The 18,374-nt window shown below is 42.3% G+C and overlaps 1 protein-coding gene across 1 annotated transcript; it reads right to left on the reverse strand.

The window, feature by feature from the left end:
- Positions 1-500: 500 nt before the first annotated feature.
- Positions 501-17,559, reverse strand: alx4a (ALX homeobox 4a). The gene is made up of 4 exons (XM_069663626.1): positions 17,168-17,559; positions 11,255-11,269; positions 1,686-1,794; positions 501-821 (listed from the first exon to the last, which is right to left on the reverse strand). Exons 1-4 carry the CDS (start codon positions 17,557-17,559, stop codon positions 501-503), a joined length of 837 nt encoding a protein of 278 aa, XP_069519727.1.
- Positions 17,560-18,374: the final 815 nt, after the last annotated feature.

The following is an 18,374-nucleotide window of genomic DNA, read 5'->3' on the forward strand; positions in this document are numbered from 1 at the left end:
AGGAATAAAAAGACTGGAGGGAGAAAAAAACAAAAACACCTTAAATTTAAATAATAAGAATAAAACAGCACCTGAACAGAGAACTACAATGACACTGAAAGCACTGTACAAACACTGTATTATAGCAAATAAGTGCATGGATTCTTTTGATATTATTAAACATTTTCCTTTGCCTATCAACAGTACTACACTGCAACTCCTGTTATACAGTACAGCATCACCTCCCACCAGGCTTTCCACAAAGCACGCCCTCCCACTGTGGATGCTTCCTCCACCAGAGGGGCTGAGAAACATGGCAGTGCCGCCCCACTCATCCTAACCAAACCTCGTGTTGTTTTCTCCTCACCCATCCATATTTTTGCATAATTATTGAATTGCAACATTTATGAAGGTAGTCACTGTTGCCTTTAGAGTTTTACGATTTTAGTGCCCCCTCACTCCATGCTGGGTGTGTGTCGACATTTCAGGGGTCCAGCACCCGTCCAGCAGTTATCAACACATCATGTGGCCCAAGATATGGCTGCACTGTGCTCTTTGGCCTTCATGCGCAAAGCGGCGATACTAGAGGACTTGCGATCAGGGTCCATGTTCAGATCGTACGCGTTGATGCCGGTCGCCATGCCAGGAGATCCTCCGAACAGGCTGCCCATGTGAGCCTGTCCCATGTGACCTCCGGGGCTCGGCACGCCAAGAAAATCAGACACCCCGCTGGCAGAGTGGGGGTGAGGTGTCATACAGGGCGTCACAGTGTCACAGGGCACAACACAGCCCGGCACAGGAGACGCTGCGCTGCTGCCGCCGATCCAAGAAGGGTTCTGAATCTGGAATATAGATGGGAAATCCACATTGTTAAAGAGTGCCAGGACTGTGGCCTAAATACCATATTGGCTGTTCAGCCCATTAACCTCAACTTTTACTGCTAGCAATTACAAATATTTTCAGGTTGATTTCCTGCCTCTCAGGCCATTAGTTCCTTTGTGTTTCAGTACCAAAGCAAAATATATTTTCAGTCTTGAATTCTTGGATTTAGATAGAGAAGATGGATAGATTAGATAATTGAGGCAATCCATGCATTTATGTTTTTGTCAGTTCAATTTGACTGTAGCATTGAAATTCAGTTATGGGTAGAAACTGTTTTAAACATCATTTTTATTGGTGCATACAGAAAACAGTTAGTTTTAGAAAAAGTATTGCATATAATAAGTTAATCCGAAATCCAACACGAGAGGCAAGCAAGGAAAGAGAAATGTGAAGGAATAGTTCGGGTTTTGGGATGTAGGCTTGGTTGCTTTCTTGCTAAGTACTACATTAGGGTTGTCAGGAAACAGTCTAGGAGGCAGTTGCTTCTGTCTAAAAACTTGTACTAGCATTTATTTTCTAATAATCAGATTAAATCATTTTAATAAGTAAGCTTTAGAGGTAGACTTCCATGGGCAGGATACACCTTTAGCTTCACTTTTGGACAAAGCCATGTGAGCCGTTTCCCGGCTTTGAGTCCTTATGCTAATCTAAGCTAATGTCCTGCTTTCTCCAACTTAATATAACTTAATATATCTAGTGTACAACATGACAGCAGCATCAACCTTCAACAAAATAAATAAGCCTATGTCCATTTTTAAATGTATGTGGCGTGGAGTTAATGGGCTTGAAAACGTCAAACTTAAATTGAAGTGCTTATTGCATACCTGTGCGTAGTTTTCAGGCCGTGTCAGAAGAGGCAGCTCATAGGCTGTTGAGAAATGTGTTCGGACCTGCTGCATCTGCCCGAATCGCTCCCTTTTCCTCCACTTTGCTCTTCGGTTCTGGAACCAAACCTGCAGGGAGAAAACGTCTGAATGTCGTTAAAGTGGCCGGATTGTTTTGTCTGACAAACTCAGGACCTTTTACTTTTATCAAGCAGAATCCAGTCTTGGTCTAATGTGAGGGTGAAAATTGGAAAGGGGAAACCGTGTAGAAGTGTAGTGTACACTTAAACCCTTTATGAGAAAGTTTCCCCAATATCTGACGGAAAATACTTTCTACAGATAAACATCTGGAATGGGATCATTTTAAAGTTCCCTTTTAAAATGAGCTCAGGCAGTTCTGCCAGAAGGCTGAAAGTCTGAATATCAACTGCGATGCGGCACATAGAGAATCTCATTTTCACATGTGAACAGTGCACAGGTACAAACACAATTTAAGGGTAATTTAATATTATTATACAAGGAAGGAGAACAGAAACTAGAGGAAAGAGGACTATGCAACCTTCACTTCACTTCAAAACAAATGTAAACAGTTCTCGTGCCTCTAACTTTTGTTTATTTGTTGTCTGACGGAGAAGGTCTTTTTCCTCATCAGTCACGTTTCCTGTAACCGTATCTGACATCTAAATCTGACACTGGTGTTTATTGAAGGTGTTATTGTGTTTGAATTACCATCAGAGTGTGTAAAGCTGATTTAGATATGTTTGTCTCTGATGAGCTTCAGACCTGATGTGCTTTTTGTCAATGTCCAAATGTAACAGTTTGTTATACAGCTCTGCCCTCTCGGATTGTTGTTCCCCGTCTGCTCTGATTATCGTGCACATTTATTGTGTGATGATTTCTGTATGCTCTTTGCTCATGCAATCTAAGGAAGCAATATGGAGAATAGAAAAGTGAGATGTGATTATAACTGGGGTTTGTTTGCATTTTCCTTTTTAATTTCCTGAGGCCTGTAGCTGCTGGCTTTGAGATGCTGTCTCCTAAGTTAAAGAAGCACAAAGGGCAGAGGACGTAATCTTCCTCACTGTCTCACTCTGGCTCTAAAACTCCACACAAAATCACTCTTAAAATATTTGCTGTTGATTATTATAAAAATTAGAGACGAAGATTACCTAAATAAAGTGTCACCAACAGCTCTGATCTGCTCGCTGTCTGTTCAGTGCAGCCTGTTGGCTATTATAAAGGGAGAACATATCTTTGTGTTGCACGTACTGCATCGTGACAGTAATTGGTAAAGACCATGACAGCTTAAGTAGCTGGTGGACTTTTCAATGAGGCTTTATTTATGTTACAGCCCCAGAGAGAAAGAGCAGAGAAATGCCAAACTGGCCCCAGCAGGAGAGCTGTACGGGGCCGAGAACACTTTGAAGCGGGAGTCCGGCTCAGAGGATTGATAACCCGCCTCTGCTGTCACTCATGTCAGCCTCTACACCAGAGTCAGAAGAAATCCCAGACTGAGCCTGGCTTCAGTTGTCCAACACCCCCAAAGCACTAATAATATGGTGGAAACACATCTGACCAGTGTTGTTGTAAGTTTGTTCTGTTTTACCCCCAAAATGTGCTTCCACATGATTTCTTATATCCCAGAGTCAGTGTGTGCTAAAGTCTGTTTCATTATCCATTATGACACCTGTGTTTTTTATCTGTGGAGCTCCACATGTCGGATACCGTCTCAGCTCTCTGAGCTCTACAAGAATGGCAAATCTGAGAAATGTGATGTTGTTGAAACCCCGACCTTTGACCTCTGACCTCTCCGTGTATCTGTAGTGCATATGACTTGGATCTGAACTTACTTTCTCCCTTTGAAAGACTGAGCCTGAAAAAGCAAACAACTCCAGGCCTGAAGGTTTTAAACTGGAAGGTCCCTTGTTTTCTTTTGTGTGAGAACCATCAGACAATGAGGTGTCATATCGCCCTCCTCAGAGTTTCACTCTTTTTTTTTAAGCTTTTTATATTAAAACAAAAATGCTTTTCAACTTTTCAGCAGCAGTAAAGTTTCACCTTTTTCACACGAGACGCAGAATTCATGAGCTGTGAGTCCTTCTGCATGTGAAAGACCTGAACAGAGTACAGAGCCCTGTTCTCTGACGGACTTGGCATCTCGTGTCTTTTATCTTTTTAACTTGAGTGTTTAAGAGGGCCGCAGGGAGAGCCGGGGGCTGTAAAGCTGCATCCATCTGAAGCCGGCAGGTCTGTGATAGTATGAGCGGCAGAGCTGCATACCCTCGGAGCCTCAGGGTTGAGTTATAACCCTGCGGCTGCACAGACTTCCTGTGTTTCACTGCGAGGCTCTTCTGGCCACGGCTCCAGCTCGTCGTGTAAAAGATTGGTTTTAATCTAGCTCTTATCTCGTAACATATACGGCACTATCGCTCCTCAAAAACTGAAGCCTTAATATCATATCTTTGCTTTAATTTGAACTAAAACTGGAATACGTCACAAGCTTTAAAAATGCTCCTACGACTTTAAATATCATATCGCTAACCGGCTCAAAGCTCCTGGGAAGAGTTTCACACCTACCCTGGACGCCACAGCAGGGACACATTCTTGTCTGAACAGGAAGTTAATGAAAGAAAAACACAGAAAATCCCGGGGCTTTGGAAGTCTGTGGTGCACGCACACACACGCACATGTAGAGAAATTGTTGGAGGTCTCTTTCTCTGTTCACCTATGTTGGAATGCATTACAGCAGTCGTGACTGGATTGTATGTAAATCAGGCCAGAAGGTCACCAGAAGGGTTTCTGTACGCCTCGGGCTCCACTAATACCATCAGAACTGAACTCACACATTCAGGAAGCCAAACATCTCAGGTACAAAGAGAAAGCGCACTGACACATCCCATCGACACGCCGCCGAGTCAAACACTCCTCCTCATATGTGGATGAAAGTCTGCTCTCCTACAATCTGCACATATGAGGCCCAGGCAGCTCAAACCTCAGCCCCGTGGGCCCCCTGGCCTCTGTGAGCTCCCACTCCCCCCCCCCACTCTCTCCCCTCCACTCCCACATCACCAGATAAATCTCTCATGTTGTTCTGTGAGTGACGTTATCTCTGCAGAGCTGCAGATGTTGAAGGATCCATGAGGTTGTGTTGTTTAAACATTGTCTTCTGCCGTGACAGAGAGAGCTCTTTTTCACATCTTGATTGGACATGCATGTGTGTGCACGAATACGGTGCATTAAAGCCATTTAATTAAACCTCAGTCTGCTGTACGTTTTGTTGTTAAGGTCTAACAGCTTCTTTTTTGCCTATTTCCCTGCTTTTCAGATTCCATAAAACACTATGAAAAAGAGTCCTGTATTACCTGCACTCTGGCTTCAGTCAGGTCCGTCCTCAGTGCCAGCTGCTCCCGGGCGTACACGTCAGGATAGTGCGTCTTCTGGAAAACTTTCTCCAGCTCCTCCAGCTGGTAGCTGGTGAAGGTCGTGCGGTTGCGTCTCTTCTTGCCCTTGTTGCTTTCTCCGCCATCGCCTTTGTCCAGAGGGCTCGACAAGTCCGTGCCCGGTGGTCTGTCAGAGGAGGCCTTCACGCCTTGATCCTTCGCAGACAGGTAGCTGGGGTCCATTCCAGGTGGGTCTGAGTCCGGGGCCAAGTCAGAGTCTGTCAGACCTGAGCTGTCTTTACCTGCAGACACAGGAAGCAGATGAAAAGATTCATGTTTTTCTGATTTGATCCGGATTGAAAGGAAGGTATTCCAACAGATCTTTGTGGATTGGTTGAATGTTGACTGAAGATGAAGATAAAAATAAAGTAAAAGGGGAAGATCAGAACACAATGTCCAACAAAAAGCAGACTTACATCTTGGCTATCATAGACAAATCTATCACTCCAAGTGTGCAGGACATAAAACATACCATGATGGACATGAAATGTTCTACTGCTATCCTTTAAGATTTAAGCTGCAGGCTGCAAGTATTACCAATTTCAGTGATTGAAACTTCAAAGATCATTAGCACCCTATTTTGGTGCCTTCTTCAAAACATTGGAACCGGCTTCATCAAAACTTTGTCACTTAAAATCTTCAGGGATTTCTTGCACATCTGACATGTCAACAAAGAAATACAACTGCTCTTAATTCATGAAATGTTTATGCACAAGGGACCGGATCATAAACGCTGAAAGAAGATTTACGACATCGAATTAAATGAGACGGTCGTCATTTTTTAGAAAGTCTTCAGAAAGCAGATTTAAACATTTTTATTGAGCCTCTTTTCTGCTAAACTCTAATATTTAGTCGATTGCCTCTGGCAGTAAATTCATAACTCATAGGATCAGTGTAATAATTTATGGGCTCTGATTGGGTGGAACAAAGGAATTTCTCGCTGTTTGTGAGGAAATTCTGTGACACTTGTGAAATCTGCTGGCGCGTGGTGCTCAGTATGTGTCGATCTGTTTGTCTATCTGCCTGTGTAATGGATGGCCCTGATCACTGGCTGCTCACATGATCCAGTTGTAGGTCGTAGATCATTCTGTGAAGTGCTGGGAAACGGCAGTCAGGCCATCTCATCAGACTGGCAGAACGTTGCAGCTTCCCTGCACTGGTTCAGGTCTATGATGTGGTGGCAAAGTCACCTGGTAGCAAGACTGTTGCCATTAATTTGGTGGGGAGTCATTTCTAGACAGACACGGCTTTGTACTCTCTCTTTCACTCTCTGTCACACACAAGGACGCACACACACAAAACCTCAGGCAGCTCTCTGATCATAAATTTCCACAGCCGAGTCTCTGCCAGCGCTCTTGTCCTGCAGCTCTGTTCGCCCTGCTGCTGCCCTTCACTGAACCATCCGGTTTATTTACACGTCTTTGAATGAATACACGCTGTTGAGGATGTAATATCTGAATCCATTCAGTCTGAGGCTGCTTAAAAAGGCCCGCGAGCCTCCAATCTCTGGCTCAGTCTAGTGGCGACTCTAGGCGCTGCACCCTCCTGCTCCTCGACACCATCTGAGGTGAAGTTATTTTCATCTGCCCATCCAGCCATTTGTCAGGTTAGAACCAGGAGGTGTGTGCGTTCATTTGAGCTCTGTGTGCAGTTCTCAGTACTCAGTCAGCACAGAAGATCTCTCACAAACACAAAACACACACTCGGTGACCCTCAGCTCACAGCCATGTTGGGTAGTGTGCTGCAAGGTGAGGAGAATGGATATCCTGTCACAGACACATGCACAAATGTTTATTTCAAGTGCATCCTTTTTTGCACATCGCATCGCTCATCTTAGATACCAAGTTGTTGGCTCAAACATTCAGATCACTCCTGTTGTGCCTGAATAAGATCATATTTTTTGCTATTACTTCGAAGCATTTATCTGTTTTTGGGTTTATTTTTAGGAGCTTTTATTTTATTTAATTTTACAATCATTCTTCTACCCTCTTTCCTTTGTAGGCGCAGAGATCGAGTGCTATATGAAGTTGCTGCTCTAAGGTTTTTTATGCTATTCCGGTATGTAAGCCCCTACTTTAGTGTTTTTTGTGCTAACAATGTGACATTTTGTGCAAGAAATGTTAACCTCCTGTCTATGGTCTTCGTTTAATGTTGAAATGTTAACATTTTCTTCATCATAAAATACAAAAGGTTGCCTCAGGTAGATGGATAATGAAAGTTGTCAGACATACAGATGGCAGAGTTGTTAATTTCAAAATAAAAGTATCTTGAAGATTTACTGAGAACTGACAGCCAGGCATGTGTTATTTTGATACCAGTGACAATAAGATATCCTATTTTTGGTACTGATACTAAATTATGGTGTACAAACAGTTTATTAAAACTGAACCGTCTCTCCATATATCCAAAGGCGCATGCCTGTACAAACCATATACTGTATAAAAAGATGGACGACATGACAGCTCCCTAGAAGTGAAGCTAAAACATTTCGAGCACCCCCTGTTGACTGGCTTGCAGTATAGGTCATAAAGCCCGCCCCCTCCATGTTAACAGATGGGACATGAGTCAAACTATAAAATCAAAATATGCGTCAGATAAATTTTTCTCAAACATGGTTTGTGTCATTATAGTTAGTTCTTATCATGCTGATTTACGTCTTAGCGTTCATTTTACAAGTTCATTTTTAATTAGTTATTTGATGCTGTAAAACGGATGATTGACAGCTTTGTTGACAAATACGGCTCCTGCAGCCAATCTGTTCCAGATTAGCAGAGTAGAGGAGGAACGGCGAGAGGAGACGTAACTAAAACAATCACTACAGTCATTGAGGTTTACATATCTCTGAACATTAACCTCAGACCAACACAAAGAAGCTGTTCTGCTGTTAAACACACCAGCGTTGGGGTTCTTTGCTGTTTTTTCGGTAAGTTAAGTGTGCGTTTTGGTTAGCAGAAGTGGCCGATCTCTACTGCGCAGACTCTGGATCCAAATGACGTCATTATCGCAAGATGGCAGCGCCTATCACAGGCATTTTTGGCATCAATTTCGTACAATGAGCGCAGTCATTGCGCATACAGTCATTGGTACAAACATAGAGAAGACTTTTGATGCCCAGGTCTAGTAATATCCCAAAGCCTCTTTTTTTCATTCGCTCCCACTGAAACCCTGCTGAAGTAAGCTGCATGAAGATACCTGTTGTCACGTACTCATTTTTTTACATTTTATTAAGCCTTGCAAGAAGAGAGCACAACCTGTATTGTTCTACAGTCTGAATTTTGTAGCATGGGACTGAAGAAACATCAGCCCAGATGCATATCTGTTCTTCAAGGTTCAGTGAGCACTGGAGCCCTGGCTGATTGCTGTAAATGCACTCAGGCTGAGAAGCCATGTTTTGGTGGCAGACTACTCGCTGTGGGTCTAACGCCTGCAACATCGCCTCACTGTTCCTGTCAAACATGTACTTTTAGGTTTGATGAGAGTAGATGCGTTTAATCCCAGCATAAATACTCTCTGTGTACTTCATCAGGGTTCCCTGGCCTGCACCCACGGTCCCCACCAGGCGAGGGCTGTCAGGCTGTTTGAGATCAGGAGGCCTCGCGCTGATCAAAGGCCGTTGTTTAGATCGCATGTCACTGATGTTTTTTTGGTAGGGGCGGGATATTGTGACAGTCTCCTGCTTGTTATCCATACTGTCTCTGCTTTAGCTGCCCAAGGTGAACAGCAGTGGGCCCTCCTGCAGGGAACGCCATGTGCACGAAAAGCAGATGAAAGTCGAATTGCAAACAATGGCTGTCAGGATAGAACCACCGTGGAAAGATGCAAGAAGGAGAGAAAAGCGATGCAATCAAAATTTTCTTTGTCTTCTATTTTTCTTTTGCTTTTCGGATGGATATGCCATGCAAAATGTTTTTTGTTGCAACCGCAGAATGTTCTATTTTCACTGCAGCGGATCCAGCCGGCAGCATCTGTTCCAGTTTCCTTGCACAGTTAAAGGAGAGTCACGGTCGCAGAGAAACTTCTGCTGACGTTAAAATGCACAAATAAGGCGCTTCAGAACAAGCCAAGCAGTAATTTACACTTTAACTAATGCAAATATTTCCACCTACTACAGAACAACACAGGAGTTTGTATAAAAGTTTTCTCACACAACCTATAAAACCGCTTATAATTATTTTTACAGCACAGTATGTCACTGCTGGCATTGACATCAAAATGAAAATAAGGGCTGATTTAAGGCCTCCACCGCGCCTCGTTTTTAATTTATTGAGCCTTTTCCCATGTGCATAAGAGCGCCAAAGTGACGTTTCTGAAGGTCAGACGTTCAGCACGGACAGCTATTAGTTCACAGTTGAAAACGAGGGGGCAACTTCAAAGTGTAATTTAACTGGCTGTAAAGCGACAGGGCACCTTCCCTGCCTCTTTATTGACTGGGAGGACTGGGGTCAGCTCACGGTGTTAAGAGGAAACACTATAAATTACACTCCACGCGGCGGCTGAGGGAGATTAACAACATGTTGCACAAACTGGAACAGAAATATCCGAAACAGAGGGAAACATAAACAGCAGAGACGGATTGGAAAAGGAAGGAGAACGCTCACTTTGTCAAACTAAATGCTGAAACACTGAGGGAAGGAAATGTTTGACGAAAGTACTATTTATTTGAAAATGTTTGGGGGGTTTGTTTAACTGAATGAAATATGGATTGGGGATGAAAAATTGAGCTTTGGACAGTGGTTAACTCTAAAGTCTTTCTTGGCTGCAAACACAGAGGCCGGCTGACACACGGACGCCTGATGCTGTGAGGGCTCGACAATCAAGCCAAGGCAAGAATTACACGAACATAAGAACCTGTTTATGCTGGGAAACAAATCACCAACTCAAGATCAGTGTTAGAATGTAGTTAAGCACATTGACACATACATGCATGCACTGAGTACAGAAGTTAAGTGCCATTTAAACTACTGTTAGTTGTTTATTTATACAAGGCTGATATTATAGTGTAGTGTATATCTATACTACATACATAGTAGTAGTTAATTAGCAAAAAAAAATCTTTGATTTAGACTGATCAGTTGTTATAGTTGAAACTACCTAGCCTTAGCTTATCTACAGAGGTTTAAAGTCGCTTTATCTCAACCTGCCACAACCTTTACGTGCTAACACTAAAATACACCTTTGTATGTAAGCCAATAAATTAATATATAACACTATAACAGGGACAGAGTCCATTTGGCTGCATGAATACAATTAAATACTTTAGTACTGGATTAATTGAGTGTCTTATATTTATCGTGATACTACTTTTGCATGAACCTGCAGTAACTTTTTTGGCCTTTGGGGTTGGCAGAAACAAATGTTACATAGAACGCTATTTGAGCTGATAACTCACAGATCAAGCTGTTCAGTCCGGTAGTCGCTGTCTTTTAGCTCTGTTTTTGGTCTCCACCGACTCCTGAGGAAAATATCTTTTAGCTGCTAAGTTTTTTTTTTTAGATTATTTTTTTGTCTGTTGCCTTTCTTTATAGGACAGCTGAAGATAGATACAAAATATGGGGAGGAGAGAGTGGGGGGTGACATGCACCAAATGATCGGCAGACCAGGAGTCAAACCTCGGATCAGTGCGACGAGGTCTGTGGCCTCTGTACATGGGGCGCCTGCTCCGCCAACTAGCAACCCATTTCTCCACTTTTTCAACCACTGACTGTGCTGTGTTGAGTTTATAGAAAAACAACACTCTGCGAGCTGTGAGAGTTAACCAGAACAGTAAAGTTGCGGGCCCAAAAGCTAAACAATGAGCTGTAACTGGATATAAAGCTCTGTAAAGCTGAATGAAGCCTCAGATTCAGGTGATAGGTCTCTGTGGGTTCATCACGCTGACCCCTTGCCACTCAAAACATTATTATAACAAAAAACAGCTATTAAAGCTGCTTTATTAAAGAATGTTTGTACTTTTTCACCACTGCAGAAGATGCAGCCAAAGACTCTCCGCTCTTGAGTCTAACCTTGTCTCTCTGGAAGCACCAATAACACGACTATGAATAGCTTGACACTGGACTTGCATGCCGAGGTGTCAGGTGCATTCATTTCAACATTTTGAGACAATACACACACATATCTACACACACACACTCACTCTCTCTCACACTGTAGTGCATTTTCACGTCACTGCTGTGATTTTAAAACTGTCGATGTGCCTCACAAACGAACCTCGGCAAACATCAGCATACATTTTTGTCTTCCTCCTAACATAAAGTTTTCTTTGGTGACCATGTGATAGGTAGCCGCTCACTTTGAAATCCTACTCTGCTGACTGTGCAGAGCGAGGATCCGTCTCAGCAGGCTGTGCAAAATTCACAGACTGTGAAAAAAAGAATCCATAAAGCCTAAGACTGATAAATCTCCTCTCACACACTCCGTCTCCCCCCCCTGCGACCCTCTGCCTCCCACCAGCTCTCCTCCAAATGTGTCTCTCTGAACTTTCAGCTAAAAACAATTTCCTTTTATGTTATGTTTTTGTCGTCTGATCGAAACATCGAGACATTCCATCAGAGTGAGGAAAACTTTTCTCGAGAACATTTTTGGTTGCACGCACATAAAATGATAAATACTTTGCTGGGAAACTCACTAAACATACGCACAATCTCCTCTTCCTGCTGAGAATGGGGGGAATGAAAATCAGCCACTGCAACCAACGTCCATAAAACCCAAACCTAACAATGTGCCCTGCAACGATTTCTCTGTTAGATTCATAGGTCTGCATTAAAAAAAAAATTACAAAAAATACAACTGTTTACTAAGTAACTAAGGGCTGCTCATGGTGGGTTCACGTTGGGTCTCTCTGTAAATAATATAAGCGAGTACGGTCTGGACCTGCTATTTTTTAAAGTGTCTTGAGATAACTTTGGTTATGATTTGGCGCTACATAAATAAAAATGTATTGATTGAACTGATTGTTCATTCACCAGCATGATTACTTTCTTCATGCTACTTTTCCACCAAGAAAATAAGCAGGTTTGCAAAGTTCTAAGATACTGAGAGTGACGGGCAAACAACTACGGCAAAACACTACAGATAAAAGTGTTTTTGTAGGCCTGTCTGTGCAATTACACTGCATATTAAAAACGTCCTGTTATCATAAGATAATGAATATTGATCAAAGTAAGAGATAATTAAGAACATCAAATATCTGCAGGAAATGTATTTCCTGCTGAAGAAGAAAAACCTTTTATCATTTATTTAGATGGTTTTAAATCTACCCTTTATTTTCTCAGTCAATGGTGAATGTTCTGTGTACTTTATTGTGCTGCTTATTGTACCTTGTTATTGTGTCGTCTGTATGGCATGATTTTTATCATGTGGTTCAGTGAGCCACCTTTTGTTTATGCTAGTTTTAATATTGTATTTTGTTCGTGTGAAGCACTTTGTGACTTCTGTCAGTGAAAAGTGCTACATAAATAAAATCTACTTACTTTCTAACTTTTCAAACGCAGTCAAAGTTTTAAAAAAACAACAAATATTACACTTTTATTGCACTATTATAAACTTTGTGTCCTAAAAAGCAGAAATGACAGTAAAGCAACATGACTGCGAGGAGGGACCTTCGATGTATGACCTCAAAATGTCGGCTATGACTATTAAGAATGTAATGTAGAAAAAAGGATTAGGCTTAACTGAAACGTGATAAAGTGAAGTGAGTGAAAAAGCGCACCTAACTATTCCCACACACTACACACATAATCTGAGTCTGTCTGTCGTCTTGATGCAGTCCTCTCTCTCTGGTTGATTCTGTGTTCACTTTACATGACGCGGCGACAAAGAGACCAAAGTGAAGCCCTGCTCTGCCTCAGCCTCCGTGCCCTGCTGCTCGCACCCGGCCGTGCAAACTGAGCCTAGTGTAAGATCGCTCTGCCAAACTTTAAGCTAAAAGGTAAAATGAGCCTGAGTCCTTGTCACCTCCACTCATGTCACTGAGTGGCTGAAATGTGCCTCAGCCGTCTGGGCTGTGTGGCTGGTTCCCATTACGCCCCGCTCCAACCAATCAGCACAGACGGCCATTACGAGAGGCTGAAACAGTTGTGTTGGTTTTAAAGATGGTGAAGGAACCAGAAGGCAGGAGATGGGAGTGACACAATCTCACAATCTGGTGCAAACACCCCTGAATTTACCGGAGAGGGCTCTCTTCAACTGCCTCAACAGGAATCGCAGTGCAGAGCTGCAGAGCTAGATTGAATTCTCGCGTTGCCCAAATAATAAATTACGGTTTAAAGAGGCACTAACTGCAGCCTTAAATGTATTTAAATGACACCAGCAGTGTTATTTGTGCAAAGATGTCATCACCCTGCTAAATAATTTTCTTAAAAAGACAAAAAAAAGGCACAATCCCACCATAATTAGGCCTTTAATTTAACACCCGTGCAACAACACATTTCCTCCATGCCTTGGTGTCGTTAAATGTTTACTGAGTAAAACCGGATCCCAAATGTTGCACAGGGTTCTGCTTTGACATCAGAGAGCTCAAACGGGGGGGTTTCGAATGGATTTTCTCTGCTGTGTGCACACAGGGAGGCTCGGCCCGCTCTCCAAACAGACGAGGGCAGGAAGGCGAGCTAAAGGTCAGCACCCCTCAGACACGGAGAGAAGACACGGACACATCAAACGAGGAAGTATGGCGTCTCTGGAGGATCACGAAGACGCGGAGGTGCCGCTTTAAGATTATTAAGTGATTGATTTATCCTCAGGGCCCTATTTTTGAATTAAGAAGTCCCTCTGCAGTTTGATCATTTCAGGTGGATACAGTAAATGTATGTACACGTTCTACAGTTGTTTGGTACCCAGCGTGACTTCTTGGTACACACTTTAAAACTTCAACTTTCAACCTTGAGTTGAGTTACATTTTGATAATATTCTACTTTCACTTAAAAATGCTAAACTTTCAATCACAGGGAAGTAGTTTTATTTTGAAGGAAAGGGTCTCAACACTTCTTGTCTATTTTGATTCCCACCTCTTTGAGTCTGTCAGTCTCAGGCTGACCTGAACACTTCCTATGCTCTAAAAGCTGCCTTGTTGATTTCATATAACAGCATGATGGGTAATGTGCTGGGTAGCATCTGTATAACTGTGTTTGCAGTGATTCTATATAAATGTTTATTAGACCGACGTGCTGTTTCCCTCTGGCCAGAGATGTCTCAGTTATAGTTGGCAGCTCTGAGAGCAGTCGTCACTTCACCTTTGACTGACTGCATCAAGCCGCAAAGTAAAACAACAAGACAATCTGAACTCATCTTCAGTGTGTAAAAATACACGTTTGATAAAAGAAACGAGGCAGGAAGTAAAATCCAGCAGCAGGATTTTCCAATAAACACATGAGGAATCATTTATCATATTTCTCCTCTGCTGGGGAGTTCAGCAATTTTACTGCTGCCTTCAGTTTATGTTCAGACAGTAAGAATCACCAAAATAAAAGACCAACAGTCTCAACGAATTGACCTTTAATCTTTGCATAATTTAACACGTATGTTATCTTTATTTACGTCTTAAAAATAGTGTCAGAAGTAAAGTAAGACTTTTATTCTTTATATAAAAGTAGTGTTTTTTCCCTGTTGGAGGTGGTCTGTGTCAGAGGGCTGTGTGTGACTGAGCAGGGAAATATAGGCTAACAGAGAGGCTGACATCTGAGTCGTATTAATGCAGGGCTGCTCTTGTCTGTAGCGCAGAGATGTTTTTTCCTGCCTCTTCGCTGTGAACCCGGTCATAACGTTTAAAGCTCTTTGTTGTAGTTAACCTGACAACCTGCACGGATACATTTTACTTTGAAAATCCAACCCTGGTGGTAAATCACAATTCGGGGAATTAAATGAATTTGTAAGCGACTTATGATTTAACGATTTTCATCTCCAAAATAAAATATCAAAGTCTTAATTGAAGTGATGTTTCTTTGGAGAAAAATAATTCGTTTTGTTTCTGCTTTTCTTCCTGCTTTGAATTAAAACGGCCTAATAACTGCGGCTTATTTACAGCACAGTAAAAAGTCTAGATTTACCGGATCTATGTCAGGGTTAATAGGTAATAAAAACTTAACAGCGGTTATAAAAGACCAGTATGAGGTTTAAAGAAGATTGATCTCCGTTCTTGACAATTTGGAGCCAAAAGGTTTTTTATTTCCTGAGGCCGATTTCCAGAAACTGTCAGACTGCTTCCACCAAACGTTTCAGTTTAACACTGAGAGACAAGCAGCGCGTGCACGTCAGGGAGCGAGGAGTGATGGCTTCATGTGTAAAAGCTATGACACCGAATATTTTTTATTTCTATTTTTCCTCATTATTATTTGATCATTATTCGTTCTTTGAATCTTAATCCTAACCATATTATTATAATAATAATGATTAAATTAATTACAGCTCGCCGTTTGATTTGATATTTGTGCTAATTATAAATGGGATTCTGACCGATTACTGGGAGGGAAACTGTCCTTCTATACACAAACCAATTTAGAAAAATAATTGCGCGTTAATTGTGTGTTTTGATTTGAATATTATTATTTTATTAACTCATTTAAGGACAATTCGTTCGTGGATTATTGTTGCATGTTAAAACTCAGAACAAATGTTAGACACTGGAGAAGGAGGGCCCTCGGGCTTTGTGAGGTTTTTTTTCACTACCAGAAAAAAATTCAACATAATCTCAAAACGAAAACACATTCACACCTCGTCTATTTCCACATCGGCGTTAAAATGTTGAAACATTCTAAATATACTTGGACATATATTTGGACTGATATACGTAAAAGTGTTTTTGCAGAAGTTGCTCCTGAACAATCCTGAAAAGGCGTTTTTTGTTTTTTATTGTTGTTTGTTTGTTTGTCTGCTGTTGTCTGTTTCCTTGTTCTTTTAAAAGTTGTGGGCCTAGCTAAATTACAATAAATCTGGATGTTAATACAGAACAGCTACTACTGTTATGATATCAAATATGTGTCCCTTAGTATGCATGTGTGTGTGTTTGGTGTGTGTTCTCCTGTACGAGCAGATGCAGTTGAGGACAAACGAGCGTAATTCATTCTGTTCACGTTTTATTTCATCAAAAGCCCTTCTCGCCTCGTTTTGCATACCAAATCTGCATACACCAGTTTGCATCTCGGTATCATGAGTGTTTCAGTTGAGCGGAAACAGTTTTCTGGTGAGAAAAAAAACAAAAAACAGGAATGAAATGTGCTTCAAAGTGTCCGGTAGCCTAACGAGGGTCAAAGTTTTATTTCCCCCTCATCACTCCCTCATTACAGCGGTGCCCTGCGCAATTAAATCTAATTGGAGCCAATCAGGCCGCGCAATGAAATGAAAATATTATCAGTTTGAAGCTGCCTGTACGCGCCATCTGAAAACCTGTTAATTCAATTGTCCGACTCAGCCCCGATATTAAGGATTGTAATGCAGATTATCGCATTAAATGCGACCTAATTTAATTTTGATGGCCAAAGGGACAATTTGATAGTCGGGAAGATTATGGCTCTTCTTAACTGCGTTACGCACATCAGCTGGTTCATGTCGGTACGAGCTGTGGTGACCTGGGAAGGGTTTGTTAATCCCTTTTACGCACGAAGGATGTTTCCAATCTTGTAGGAGACTGAAGGAAGAAATTAAGGATATTTTTAAAGTGTTAAACACGTTGAATTTTATTAGCCAGATTGTTAAGAGAAAATTTAGGAGCAATCAGGGCAGGAAATCTTTAAGTTCGGTCTGCTGCGTTCACGGAACCGCAGTGGCAAGTTTACGCATCTGCAGATCGAAACTTCCAAACCACTTTGGCTCTATGTGCGGATTTTGTGGGAACAAGTGGAGAAATTCTGACTGACTAACATGTTGAAACTTCTCTGCGCAGGTAAGAAATGATCAGACAACAAACCTGCGCTGGAAGAACATCCATATGACACATTACAGCCGATGTTTTAGAAAAGAAACTTGTCATAAATCACCCAAAACAAATCCAGATCTGGACTCTGACTGTTCTTTTTGAAGCATCACCATCATGATAAAGTTGTTGTTCTCCACTCACCATAGCAGGAGATGAGCGCTCCGTTGTGTCCGCTCTCCTGGTGCAGTTTGCCCTCCTCGGGGGGTGTTTTGCAAGAAGACCTCTGCATGAAGAGGTGGTATTTGCTGAAAGTGCCTTGCCCAGCTGCGGCGGCATCCAATGACTGGCACTCCTGCTGCTGCTGCTGTTGCTGCTGCTGCTGCTGCTGGAAGGGGCTCCGGGACTTTTCTCCGTACGCCTGACCTTTGTTGGGCAGGAAGGCAGTGGGGCTGTATTTGGTGTCAGAGGCTGGGAATGTCCTAAAGTGGTCCGTGTGGTGGTGATGATCCCTACCTGGCGCTGCAGACGGGCTATAATATGAATCCATGGATGTCATATCGCTGTATGAAACGCACGGCTCGGCGTTCATGCCTCAAAAACGAGTCAAGGGGAGAAAAAGAGCAAACTTTTTTTCCCCTTGTCTCTCTCTCTCTCTCTCTTGGTAAGGGAAGCGCAGACACCCCCTCCTCTCCTTTCCTCTCTCTCTACCTCATACACACACACATGCACGCAGACACCAGACCGCAGCTGGGTTTGGTTATAAAACGATTCAGATCTTTTCCAGGAACCACTGTCGTTGACCAAACAGTCCAAACTCCCCCTCAGGTTGGAGCGCACTTACACAAACCCGTCTTTCCTCAGAGGATGGGACGCAGATCTCCAGGCTTTCAGGACCTCTCCCAAGTGACTGTGCTGCTGACGTGAGAGGGTCAGGGCGCTTATTAGCTGAGAAAGTAGAAAAAAGTTCGTTAAATAGGGGCAGGGGGGCTTAACACATGACATTAATGTAATTTGGATATGAATGCAGCCTATGAGTGACGGCACTGGGGCGGAGAGGGCACAATTTTCCGCTTCATTCGCAGTGGTCCATCAGGGGCAAATCATCCATACTCAGCCGATTGTGTTCACACAGTAAACTCTGCTGAAAGTTTATGAAAGATTGTATTGCTTTGATTATCACTAGAAACGAATTTAATGTCAATTACGTCCTTATTATTTAGCCATAAAAACACACTTTGATCGGCCATTTCAATTTGTTTCGTTTTGGATTTATCCCTGTTTGATAAAATGAGTTATGGGATAGACTACTTATAGGCTAGATTAAAAAAAATAATAATGATAATAATTGTTTTCCATAAGATTCAGCGTTTGTGTCTCCAAACGGAATAGTTTTAAATGTGAGAT

This window comes from Semicossyphus pulcher, unplaced genomic scaffold, assembly GCF_022749685.1.
Source record: "Semicossyphus pulcher isolate SPU_LCO1_2020_fin unplaced genomic scaffold, fSemPul1.0.p SCAF_1, whole genome shotgun sequence".
Classification (NCBI taxonomy): domain Eukaryota; kingdom Metazoa; phylum Chordata; class Actinopteri; order Labriformes; family Labridae; genus Semicossyphus; species Semicossyphus pulcher.